We start from the raw sequence: 13,913 nt of genomic DNA, 5'->3' as shown, positions 1-13,913 counted from the left end.
AAATCTCTGAAATCCATGAAAAACTCTCGGTATTAAGGTTAGCTGGGTGACACAATGGATAGCATACCACCCTTAGTGTTAGGAGGACCAGGATTCAAATCAAGTCTCAGATAATGTATGATTCTGGGCTAGTCATTTAACCCCATTGCTAGAAAAAAAGAGAACTTTTAGTCTTCAGGCCATCTAAACTGAATTTCAGAAAACCATTTAGAAAGACAGACAAAAGTGATATATAAATGCTAATGACTTTAGATGGCTAATTTAGTAAAAGGAAGCAGCAAGGAGCTTCAGTTGTATATTGTTGCTTTCCTCTCATCATAGAGTCTTCCAAAGAGCAATAATTTCTATTTTTTTTTTTTTTTTACTTAGGCAATTAGGGTTAAGTGACTGTCTCAGGGTCACATAGCTAGAAAGTATTAAGTGTCTGAAACCAGATTTGAACTCAGGTCCTCCCTACCTCAGGGCCGGAATGCTATCTAGCTGTCCCAACAATTTCTAATTTTAATGAAGTCTCCTATGAGATCTTTCCTTATTATATACATTGTGTTATTCTGTTTCAGGAGGTTGTTTGATTTTGTTTTATTGTTCTAGTATAGCTCCCCTCAGTGATAAAGACACTGTCTTTTTCTTGGTTGTTCAGCTGGCTGACTCAGTCAAGCTTCATCTGAAAGTTTATAGTTACAAGATACAATGTGCTGAAGAATGTAATCCTATTCACAATAAGACTGCATTTAATAAAATTGCAATATTATTTCACACTTTCATAATACTTTTAAATTTATAAATATCTTTTGGATAGTTCCACTAATGCATGTATTATTCTCATTTTATAGATGAGGAATTTGAACTTTCAGGGAAATAAAGTAAGTTAGCTAAAATCATACAACTGGTAAGTATTGAGTCAGGAAGTTCAGTGTCTATTCTTCCATACTCACCCCCACCATGGGAAAAGGATCACAGTTAGAATGATTTTTAGAAGTATAGAGCCCTTCATTTTATTGATATGGAACTTGTATCAGTTATCAGTCAGTAATCAGTCACCCTTGTGGATACACTTTCTCTCTGGGAGAGAGTTGAAGTCTTAGTCCTTAACCCTTAAAAGGTTGATATCTGGCAAAGAAAAACAACAGAAAGATTGAAAAATGACATATGGGATATATGCTAAGGATAAAATGGTGCTAAATGAAATATCCTCTGTAGTCAATTAGGAACATCACTGCTGGTAGGGAGAATCAGTGCAAGGCTAGTTGGTGACCCAACAGAGACTGCACTCCTTGATTTTTAAATTCATAAAGCAACAGAGTGGGATGAACTAAAGTTTTCGTATGACTTGGACAAAAGTACCTTTGGCAGAAATTTGACCAGAAATTCTTTGTCTTCTCATCCAATGTAAAATGATCTTTTAATATAAGTGGGTCTCCAGACTACAGAAAAGTGGAACCTTTCCCTGAGGATAATGGGCAGTGTGGACTTCAGGATTAGTTTACCTCGGTATTCAATCATGTTTTGTGTTGTGCTTTGTAACTATTGATTATTGCCCATCAGGAAGGCAGAAAGAGGTTATATTTTACTCCACAGAACATATTTTATGTTATTTTCTGGGTGGGCGTCTGGCTAACTGTTTAGGGGATTTCCAGCTGTTGTTTTTGTAAATGATGACTGTAAGATAATAAAGCATGGTTGACACTCTTATGGTTCTTGGGAAAATGGACATGTTCTGGCATGGTGTTTAGGTTCCAAAGATTGTTCTTACAAGAGATATATCTGAGAAACTGGAGAGAGTCATTCCTGTTTTTTTTCTGTGGTTGGTTTGTAGCCTAAATTGCTTAGAAAATGGTGCTAAAGAGATTAATGGGTTTGATCACTAAAGAGACAGTTGACTTTGTTCTATTCTTGTACTATAGCTATGCCCCTTGGTCTTCTTGGCCAGTTACCTACCAGGTACATATGATTGGTATTATAAAGACATAGAAGGAACAGGTATTTTAAAATTATAATCAACTCATTCATTCCACAATTCTCTTCTGTAAATGGTTAATAAGCTGTGTGTAAAAACAGTGTGCCAGATCCTAGGAATACAAACACAAAAATGAAATAATTACTGCCCTCAAGGAGGTTACATTCTATAGGAGGGGAGGCAGAGGCAGTATTACATGTACACAATTAAGTAAATAAATGAAATAATTTCAAAAAGGAAAGAAAACTAACAATTGGGTGGAATGGGGTAGGATGGAACCATGTGAGTTGACTGTATTCATAGGTATCCCTTGCCTTAAAGTCATCTTGGTGACTGTTGTGTTTTTAATTAATATGCTTAATAACTTACAATTAAATCTGATCACTCCACAGGAATGACAAAATCCTGCATCTGAATCTTAGCTCTGCTTTGTACTATGTGATTTTAGGCAACATACTTTACTTCTCTAGAACTTATTTTCCTTTTATGTGAAGTGATAGGTTTGGATGAGGTGGGTTCCAAGGTTCCTTGCCATTCTGAATCTTATAATCCTATAAATTGTGGCTCTGATACTTGTTAGCTTTGTGACCCTGGGTCAGTCATACTATCTCTTTTTGCTCAGTTAGAAAATGGGAGTAATAATAGTCACAGTATCCCATAATAGGGTTACTATTAGAATAAACAGCTTTTTGGGAATATTATAGCACTATATAAACATGATTTAATATTATTGTTCCAATGGATCAAAGATATTAGATAGAATATGTCATAACTGGAAGAGAAAAAAAACAAACTCAAAATTTCATGATCTATGTGTTAGATGAATAATATAATTTTGGTAAGTCAGGGACAATATTTTACCTGTTTTAGAATTATAATCGATTTATTCATCCAGTAATTTTATTCAGCAAACATTTATTAAGTACTTACTATGTCCAAAACACTGTGCCACAAGCATAAAGATAAAATTGAAATCATTTCTGCCTTCAAAGAGCTTAATTCTCTGGTGGGATGGAGTGGGGATATTATATGTACACAAGGTAGTACATAAATATTACAAAGTAATTTCAAGAAGAAAAGATTGCTAATAATTGGGAGGAGTGAGCAGGGTTCAGAAAAGCTCTTCTATAGGAGGTAACATCTGAAAGATGCTCAGAATTCTCTTGGACATAAGTAAGGAATAAATACATTAAAAAAGATCATTGGATCTTAGATTTGGAGCTGAGGCTGTTAAGTCCAATGTTCACATTTGACAGTTGAGGAAACTGAGTCCCAGAGATGTTGGAACTCAGTTGTTGCCCAAAGTAACACAAGTAGGAAGGTGAGATTAGCTATAGCTGACAGATTCTAGGGTTTTTTTCTTTAAGTATGAAGGTAGCTTTCCCAAAGGGGTGTATTCTATGTTCAGGGAGGATGAGCACCTCTGATGTAAGCTCTTTTCAGGGCTTGGTGTCTACTTTCACCCAACTCTCACCTGTAGCTCTGAATAATTGTAGCATTCCCAGCAGCCATATGCCAGTAAAACTGTTTTGGCAGACTGGCTAAATCAGGTTCAGGATAACTGAGAAGCCTCAAATTCATTAGTGAGTTGGAGGTATTTACCCCAATTTTGTGAAGACTTCCTTCCCCCCTCCGAATAGACTGATGAGAGTAGTTTGTTCCAATCATCATGAAATAGTTGTGGAATATTTAGAGCTTATTCAGGCATTGGAAATGCCACGGTCATCCACTGCATCCCAGGCCATCTTGACTTTTGTCTTTCCACTGGATTTTGATGACCCAAGAAGAGAGAGATTTTGTGCAACTTTGTGCAACTGTGACTCATTTTAAATCAAGACATCACCCAGGATTCACTAATCCTCTTTGAAAATGAAAGACTAACAACAACACAGTAGACTGGAGTACTTAGACTTTGCCTTTGTCTATATTTTACTACAAAGTTGATAAAACTTGAAAAATTAACTTTTTTCCTTAAAAAATCCCAAGAGAATTTTCTCACATTTGGAAATTTGCCATTATGTAATTTGTAATATTGACAATTAAGAATGCGATTTCTAGTTTTTGTTGAAACATTTGATCTCTTAGAGTCAGCAACTGTCTCTTTCTTACAGTGACTTCTCAGGTTTCTGGATTCTCCCTGTTTCTGATGAAGAAAGCTCATATGCTTCCCAAGCTCAGATAACTCCATTTTCTGACATGGCATTTCTGTCAGGAAACTGGCTGACAAGTATTTGATTTTTGATTTCTTCCCTTCAGGATGTGTGACAGAAATAGTGGAAGACGGCTCCGGCAGTGGCTGATTGAACAAATTGACAGTAATATGTATCCTGGACTCATCTGGGAAAATGAGGAGAAAAGCATGTTTCGGATCCCTTGGAAACATGCTGGCAAGCAGGATTATAATCAGGAGGTGGATGCTTCTATTTTCAAGGTATGGAGAGGCATTTCTTTCCTAAGGAAATCTGCCTGAATTGGGATCATTCCTCAATTTAAAGGGCAGGTTGAAATGTTTAATAATTAATTTTCTTTAAATTACTGGGTCTTCCAGTTTTAAAAGAACCCAGAAATTCAGAAATAACATTTTCTTCTCTCTCTTTCTCTGTTGTATCTGTGGCATATATTTTGAAACCAAGGATCTATCATTTCATGAACATGTTGGTATTTCCTCCACAGGTAGAGATTACAACCCATCCTTGTTTTCTTATGTATTTCTTGTTTGTGTGTTTCCCCAAATTCTTCATGGAGGACTCATCTAATACTCTTGAAGCTGTTCTTAATTTATACATCTGTCTCTTATCCCTTTCTCTTATTCCATGAACAATCTTCTGTTTTCCCAATTACTTGATGATTAATTGATAGCAGACTAGCAAAAAAACTACTGAGAAATATTTCTTGGTTCCTAATCTAAAACCTGATGTACATTTGAATTATTTCAGTGCTAACTACAAATGGCAGATAGGTGCTAATTCTTTGGTATCTTCATTCAGTGCTTCCAAATAACCCATTATTATCAACTTACTGAACAAGTGTGGATCTGCATCGGTAGAGTTTCCCATCTGGGAGTTCCCTATATCAATAAAATCATATCTATGGGGTTAAAAAATGTGTAAGGCATTGTGTTCAGCTTTGCCTCATATTAAAAAAAAAGAATGAATCATGGATCTTTGTCCTCAGGAACTTCTTATTTAAGGTTCTTGAGCTAGATAGCAGTCTGATTCATAAAATCATGAAATTTAAGTTCTTGACTACAATTTCTTTGTCTTTGTATCAATAATCCTAATCCATACTTTTTAATGCTTTATAATTTATTAAATGATTTTCATAATCACTGTTCTGTGAAATAGTTACTGCAAATAATGTTATTACCAATATACAGATGGAGAAATACAGTCTCATGGGGGGTAAGCCATGTGCACAAAGCTGCAAAAGCATTATAAGGGATAAATATGGAACATGAATCCAAATCATCTGACTGCTATTACACCACATAGTGATTAATTGGAACACATAGGATGAATCTGTGCTTTTACCATTTTGTGGGCTTAAAAGTAAAATATAAATCATTCAAAATGAATATTTATTATAGCATTTTTGGTAATAGTTATATAACCTTTATATAATATTTTAAGGTTTCTAAATTGCTTTTTGCACTGCTAGCCTGGGAGGTAGGGAATGAGAGTATTTCAGTCACCACTGACTTTGCCTAAGATAACATAGGTAACAAGGCAGAGAGCCAGTATGTAAATTCAGGTTCTCTGACTCTCTTGACACCCCACCTCAACTACATCATTTCTTTGGAACTTGGACTCATTTGGGCTGGATGAGTTCTAAATTCCCTTCTAGCTCTGCCATTGTCATTCTGTGAGCCATAACCATGACCAAATTAAGAGATAGGGCGCAGGCTCTTTTGACTAGTGTTCCAGAGTTTGTTGAGCCATAGGATAAAGAAACAAGAATGACTATATAATATAGCACCTTTAAGCCAGATGGGGAAAATAGAGCACAGAAAATATGACAAATTGGAAGTGAAGTTGGCAGTGGGTCCATCTGGTTTCCTAATTCTCAGCTCTCTGCTTATGCCATTACCACATATTTCTAAATCAGCTCCCTTTATATCAAGGATTCTTAGTCCTTTTTGTGTCCTAGAGGCCTTTGGCAATAGACTAGGGAAAGCTATGAACTTCTCAGAAGAATGTTTTTTAAATACATAAAACAAAATATAGAGGATTGCAGAAATGACTCATATTGAAATAGTTATAAAATATAAAATAATAATAATAGCTAACATTTAAGTACTCTGTTAAGGCTTGCAATGCTTTTTACAAATGTCTCATGGACAAATACAAATACTGTACTATATAATACAAAATATATAATGCATTGTGTTATACAATATATAATGTACATACAAGTATTATCTCATTTTGCAAATACAAATATATTATACAATACAAAATATATAACCCATTATGTTATACATTGTATTATATAAATACAAACGTTATCTCATTATACAAATACAAATAGTGTATTATACAATACAAAATACATAATCCATAATGTTACACAATGTATTATATAAATAAAAATATTATATTATACAATACAAAATATATAACCCATTATGATACACAGTATATTAGACAGATACAAACATTATCTCATTATACAAATTCCAATATTGAATTATACTATACAAAATATGTTACCCATTGTGTTACATAATGTATTATATAAATATAAATATTATCTCATGTTATACAAATAGTATCCCATTTTATACAAGGTCATGGGCCCCAGATTAAAAATCTCTGTTTTATGACAACAATATAGTAACAAACTTTTGTAAACTCTATCATGTATAGGATCTTGTGTTGGGCACTGAAAGTTATACACATTTTATATGAGACATGGTTCCCTGCCCTCAGAATTTACAGTCTACTGATCTATTCAAATATCAATAGCCATTTCCCTTCTCATTGGTAGCATTTTTGTTTGGTTGTAGGCTTTTCTGCCAGTTGAAATGTGATATATTCCTTTATAGGGCTGAGCTGAGATTATGTATGACAGTCAAATTGTCAGCTAATCTAGAATTGTTAGTTTTAGAGCTAGAAAGGTATTGTAAAATTGTTCCAGGTAACCTATTTTACAGAAGAAGAAACTGAGGTCCAGCGAGAGGATGTACTTATGGTTAAACAGGTTTTCTTACTCTAAATTCAGGGCTCTTACCAGTCTATACTGCTTTCTGATATAATAACTAATGAGTGAATTGATGACTTCACTATCACACTGTCATATGGTTGGTACCATGTAGCTAAAACATCTGATAAACTTTACCTGATGCCTCAGTATTGAGATATTCTAAGATAAATATTAATAATAACTCTCAACCCTACTAGATTGCAATCTCTATAAAGGCAGCGACCCTATTGTACTTAAACTTTTTATCTCATCCAGTGCTGAGCATTTGTAGATTCTTAGTTGGTATGGCTTGAATTGAATGAAATATAGAAAGTGGACTTTGGTCATTATTTCTTTGGACCTTCAGGATATCTCTGGGAAGGAGGAGGTTCAAGTTTATTGTTTTAATTTCACAAATGAACATCCTGAAGCCCACAGAAGCAAAGGATTAATGCTATCTTCTGGCTCCAAGTTCTATAATCCTTCCTCTCTCTAGGCATTCTTTTTCTCATCTGTAAAATAAAGGGATTGAATTAGGTGCTAGCTCAATTCCCTTCCCTCTCTAAATGTGTAGGTATCATTAGGATATTGAAGAAAGAACATCTATTTGTTCTTCAGTCTGAAGACTTAGGTTCTACTTTCCTCTCTAATTCTTACTATCTATGTGGTCTTGGGGCAATCAATGAACACTCCCAAGATGGTTTCTTCATTTGTAAAATGAGGAAATTGGCTTCTGAGATTGTTTCCAGATCTAAACCTGTGACCCAGTCCTACTCTGTTATTATTATTATTATTATTATTATTATTGAGGCAGTCATGGTTAAATGATTTGTGCAGGATTATATAGCTGGTAAGTATCTGAGGCTAGATTTGGACTCAGGTCCTCTGGACGACTGGGGCTCTACATCACCTAACTGCCCCTGTACCCTGTTATTTTGCAGATGAAGAAACTGAGGTTCAGAAAGAGGGAACTCGTTTCCTGTAACTACTTGAGAGCTAGGTGATACAGTGAATTTAATTTTGGACTCAGAGTTAGGAAAACCTAAGTTCAAATGTGGCTTCAGGCATTTACTAATCATGTTTGCCTCAGTTTCCTTATTTGTAAAATGGGGATAATAATGCCTCATACTTCCCAGAGTTATTGTGAAAATAAAATGAGTTAATATTTACAAAATTATTTGGAAACCTTTCTAAAATGCTATATAATGCTATTATGCTTTATTGTTGGTTAGTCACAGAACCAGTAACTAAAATCAGATCCTTAGGTGCTAAATCTGTTGCTTTTCCTATATAGGCAGTTTTGTCTTCAAAGTCAGAACACAGAGAGTAATCACAATAGAGAATGCTACCCTTTAACCTTAAATTTCCTTGTCATATTTGTTTATTAAACAATGCCAGTATTACAGCTCCAAGTTGTAAGGGCTATTGTTGTGCAGAGAGATATTGAGAAACAACTCTGACCTGTTGGGATTGGGACTGGGCTGCATGGACTGTCCTGTCCTAGCTGAGGTTGGGCAGGTTCCATTCCCTCTCTGGGTGTTAGTAAAACGAAAGTATGTGACTTAGGCGGTCTCAAGAATTCCTCTCAGTGCTGGAATCACTTTCAAATATGATAGCCACATTATCCAGTTCTCTAGATGAAAAGTTACAAAATTAGTCAAACATCTGGAAGTTTGGTCCATACAGAGTGATGTGTGAAGGATGGTCTCCTGAGACCTTCTATTGGACCAGCAGCCAATAAGAACGAAAACTGAATTCTCTTTCTCACAGGCTCATCTCCTAATAGGTTTAGTTTGTGATTAGGGGGCTGCAGGATGTGCCAATTAAATCATTTGTTGGAAACAAAATCTCACATTTACACTTCAGCTGCCTTCTGTCTCTTTACGGTGGGATTTTGGGGGTCCTGTTCATACTGATCCCAAGGTTTGTAAGGGTCAGAAAATAGTGGTCACCCCAGCAAGATGAATACAGAGAGGCTTGAAGAGACTTACATGAACTGATGCTAAGTGAAATGAGCTGAACCAGGAGATCACTTTACACTTCGACAACGATATTGTATGAGGATGTATTCTGATGAAAGTGGATTTCTTTGACAAAGACTCAATTTCAATTGATAAATGATGGACAGAAGCAGCTACACCCAAAGAAAGAACACTGGGAAACGAATGTGAACTATTTGCATTTTTGTTTTTCTTTCCGAGTTGTTTTTACCTTCTGAATCCAGTTCTCCCTGTGCAACAAGAGAACTGCTCGGTTCTGCAAATATATGTTGTATCTAGGATATACTGCAACATATTTAACATATATAGGACTGCTTGCCATCTAGGGGAGGGGGTGGAGGGAGGGAGAGGAAAAATCGGAACAGAAGCGAGTGCAAGGGATAATGTTGTAAAAAAAAATTACCCTGGCATGGATTCTGTGAATATAAAGTTATTATAAAATAAAATAAGATATTAAAAAAAAAAGAAAATAGTGGTCACCAGAAAAGAAAAGGGAGGCAATAATTTATTAGCTTTTAAAAATAGAGTCTGGAGGTGGGTTTAGGGGGAGGGATGCTATGTAAATGCAAAATACCTTTTTGTTAAAAATAACAAGGGGAATAGATGACTAAATTAAGACTATTTGCATAATATCCCTTACAGGCTAAATTGTCGCCTGGGTCTGGTTTTTATAAAAAATTGATAGAAGTTCAATGTGTGAAAAACTCTCAAGAACTGGAGTCACTTCCTCTTTCTGCTCTTTAACCTCAAAGGGATCAGGCCCTTTTGTGAAGGGAGAGTCTGTTTTAAAAGGTGATAGGACACTGTGGAAAGAGCCTTAAATTGGGAGGCAGGAGAGTACCCTTGCTCATTTGTTAACCCAGGCTGAGCTTTTCACAACTTCTTTCAACTTTGGTAGCTGTTAAATGAAGCCAGCTTTGATACAGTGATGAGTTCACTGGCTCTGGCAGAAGAACTGGGTTCAAGTTCTACCCTGGGTGATCTTAGGCAAGTTGGGGATAGAGAGCTTGGCTCGAAGTCGGGAAGACCTTGGTCAGAATTCTCCCTTAGGCACTTATTAGCTACTTACTTCTGGGCAAATCTCTTCACCTCCCTGGGTCTCATATGTAAAGGTCTGACTAGATGGACTCTGAAGTCTTTTCCCCAGCTATCAATGATTCTAAGTCTGTGGGCTTCAGTTTCCTTTATATGTAAGATGAAAAGGTCAGATTAGATGTCTTTTCAGGATCCTTTAATGAAATTCTCTTAATATCTTTCCTAGTTCCATTATGGAGAGAATCTTTGTCTGGGAGCCAGGAAACCTGGGTCCTAGTGGGATCTTTGTCATTAAAAAGTCTGGGACCTTGGATAAACCATTTCCTCTTCCTAGGGAGAAGGAGAAAGGTTGCAGTAGAGACTCTTCACGATTCCCACCAGCATGTTGTTTTAACATTTTCATGGCAGAGACTCTTGGGTGAACTCAAAATTTGGGCAGAGTATTGAATCTCTCTCTCTCTCTCTTTCCTCCTCCTCCTCCTCCTCCTCTTCCTCCTCCTCCTCTTCCTCCTCCTCCTCCTTCTCTTCCTCCTCCTCCTCCTCTTTCTTCTTCTTCTCTTCTCCTCTTCCTCCTCCTCCTCCTCTTTCTTCTTCTTCTCTCTCTCTCTCTTCTCTCTCTCTCTCTTCTCTCTCTCTCTCTCTTCTCTCTCTCTCTCTCTCTCTCTCTCTCTCTCTCTTTCTCTCTCTCTCTCTCTCTCTCTCTCTCTCTCTCTCTCTCTCCTCTTCTCTCTTTCTCTCTTTTCCCCTCCTCTATCTCTCTGTTTCTTTCTTTCTTTCTCCTCCTTTGTCTCTCTCTCTCTTTCTTTCTCTGTTTCCCTCTCTCTCTCTTTTCTCCTCCTTTGTCTCTCTCTTTGTTTCTTCCTTCTTTGTCTCTCTCTCTGCCTCTCTTTCTGTTTCTGTTTCTCTCTCTCTCTTTCTGTCCTTCCTCTTCTTTTAGGCCTGGGCAGTTTTTAAAGGAAAGTTTAAAGAAGGTGACAAAGCTGAACCAGCCACTTGGAAGACGAGGTTACGCTGTGCATTGAACAAGAGTCCTGATTTTGAGGAGGTGACAGACCGATCCCAATTGGACATTTCTGAGCCATACAAAGTTTACCGCATAGTTCCTGAAGAAGAGCAAAAATGTAAGTAACTTTCAGGTGTGGAAAGCCATCTAGGTTTATTGCTCCAGTAAATAATGATATCTAACATTTATGCAGCCCATTAAGGTTTGCAATAAAATGTATGTAAATCATCTTATTTGATCTTCACAACAACCTTGGGAAGTAGGTACTAACCCCAATGGGGTGTTAACCTTATTTTACAGATGAAGAAATTGAGGTAAATACAAGTTAAGGGATTTGCCCAACTAGTAAGTATCAGGAATAGAATATGAATTAGAAAAGGCTGTTCCTTATTCCTTTGGGGAATCTTGAAAATGGCAAAGAATGTAATGTGGTAGAAAGAGATGAATGGCAATCACTACCATTTTCTTGTATGACTTTTCCTAATCTATTTGCAGATTCTAATTGGGGATAACTGGTGATGATCCCCTAAGATCTTGCCAGCTCTAAAATTCCATTAAAATATTTGAGAATGAATTTTTTTTCAAAAGGAAGTTCACTTTTCAGAGCAATTCAATTAGAATTCTGGCAAAACAGACTGGAATTTTGTCCAGGAACTTATTAGCCTTTCCCCAGAAGCTCGTCACCACATTTGACTATAAGAAATAGATGTCTTAAAAATACATTTAGGGCAGCATCTCAGCTCTAGGTCTAGACCTGGTCTTTTTGCTTATGTGGAGGAATCAATGGTGACTTGACTGTGGAGGAACAATAGGATCTATGTCTTTTGGCCTTTCAGATCTTCTGGATCTAAATCTAAGGAGGTAGGAGCAATCCTAAATATATCCACTTGCAAGGACTTCTGAATACCTTTGGGAAGCTGCCTTTTAAAGTAGAAGTATGTAGTAGAATGACGACTAATTTGGGAGTCAATCCTGATGGCTACGACCAGTGGGATCTTGGGAAAATCACTTAGCACTTCTGCACCTCGCTTTCCTCATCTATAAAAAAGAGAGGGGTTGGACTAGATTAAACATTTCTTAACCTTGAACTTAAAATATATATATATATATCTTGATGAGCAAATTTCAGTATAAGTGTTTCATGATTTTGAGAGGGGAGTCCACAGGTTTCATAAATTTATTACCAAAGAAGTGAATAGCTTAAAAAAGGTTAAGAAATTCAGGGCTAGATAATCTCTAAGGACCTTTCCTGGTCCAAATTCTATAGTTTTAAAAAGAATATAACAGCAAAATCAGTAAATCCCTAGACCCCTGCTCTGGACTGAAACCTAGAGTCTGTTAAATTTATTGCCTACTAATAGCATGATTTTGGTCAAATCACTTGACCTGTTAGGCCACCAGTTTCCTGATATAGCAAATGGGGAGGGACATTGTAGATAGATTTAAGCTTCCTATTTCATGGGGTTATGAGGAAATAACTTTGTAAGTAGCAAAAGACATAGAAATGCAAATGATTTTTAATGGGGAGGGAACATTATTCAGATGTTTTGAGGCTTACAAATGTCTACAAAATGGCTATATAAACAGCAAGCCTCCGGAAATGTTTTTTAAAAAAATACCCTGATTTAAAAAAAAAAAAAAGATTTGGGTTATCTGGGGTAAGGAAATGAAACATTTGCATCTTGTCCAAACAACCAAACTTTCTTTCCTGCTCAAGCAGTTTGCAAGCCTTACCCTTGCATGTGTAAACTTCCCAGAATTTCATACCCATGGAAAAAAAGTGGGGGCAGGGGACAGAGAACCTAGTGGTGAGAATTTCTTTGAATCTGACTAAAGTACAAGTTATTGAAACACAATTTAGGCTAACTTTCTTAGTTATATATGTTGAGCTAAATCCTGTACTTCTCCAAAGTCCTTTATGAGTAATTAATTTTTTTAACAGATACTCTGGAGAAATAAGAGAAACCCATTGCTATAAGTAATTTAGGGAGGGAATGTTGCATGGTGGAAGGACCAATGACATTAATGTCAGAGGACCTGGATGTCAAATTTGGCTTTGCCACTAAATAACTGTGAACAAATCCTTTGGATTCTCTGGAGTTTGGTTTCCTTGTCTATAAAAAGATAATAATTTTGGATCCTTCCTTTGAGGCTTTTATTACTGCAGTTTATTGGATATTAACCACTCACTTAGTATTAGTGGGCCAGTTCATCTGGGATCTATAATTTCCTTTACCAATAATCTGTCACTTTGGAGATATGTCTTAGAGAGTCCTCAGAGTGACTAAAAGCCCATTCCATGGTTACATTGTAAAGGTAAATGCCAGAGTTTGAAGGGAAGAGATCTTAGTCAACTGTATTATAATATAGTGTCTTGCCTCTTGACAATCTGAGAGAGAATCATTAGTAGGACTGGAGTGAGAAACGTAATGATTTGTCCTATAATTTTTACTAGAAAAATTTCCATTCATTTGGGGTATTTGGGGAGCCGTTGCTAGCGAATTTGGTCTAATTTTCTGCATAAGTGAATCTTTATGTTTTGTGTGTGTAAGCATATGTTCAGAAAGACTGAAAAGAGATTTCCTGTCAATATGATTTTTTTAAATTGCCAAATGCAGTTGGCCGAAAATCTTTAATCTTCAAGCTGCTTAGTTTACAAATTTAATTCTTTTGTGACTTTTTGGTGTACAGCTTTTATACTTAAGAAATTTCTATAATGTCCTTATGAAGATAAAGC

At 36.2% G+C, this 13,913-nt stretch overlaps 1 protein-coding gene across 2 annotated transcripts in view; it reads left to right on the top strand.

The window, feature by feature from the left end:
• Positions 1–13,913, top strand: part of IRF8 (interferon regulatory factor 8) — a 72,366-nt gene that overhangs the window by 40,928 nt on the left and 17,525 nt on the right. For both annotated transcript variants that reach the window (XM_051974838.1, XM_051974839.1), the window contains exons 2-3: positions 4,214–4,388; positions 11,111–11,294. In XM_051974838.1, the coding sequence (XP_051830798.1) occupies positions 4,215–4,388; positions 11,111–11,294 (358 nt within the window). In that variant the 5' untranslated portion in view covers position 4,214. The remainder of the gene's footprint in view (positions 1–4,213; positions 4,389–11,110; positions 11,295–13,913) is intronic.

This window comes from Antechinus flavipes, chromosome 2, assembly GCF_016432865.1.
Source record: "Antechinus flavipes isolate AdamAnt ecotype Samford, QLD, Australia chromosome 2, AdamAnt_v2, whole genome shotgun sequence".
Taxonomy (NCBI): Eukaryota; Metazoa; Chordata; class Mammalia; order Dasyuromorphia; family Dasyuridae; genus Antechinus; species Antechinus flavipes.
Note: the sequence above shows the minus strand (reverse complement) of the source record. Positions and strands in the feature narration are given on the sequence as shown.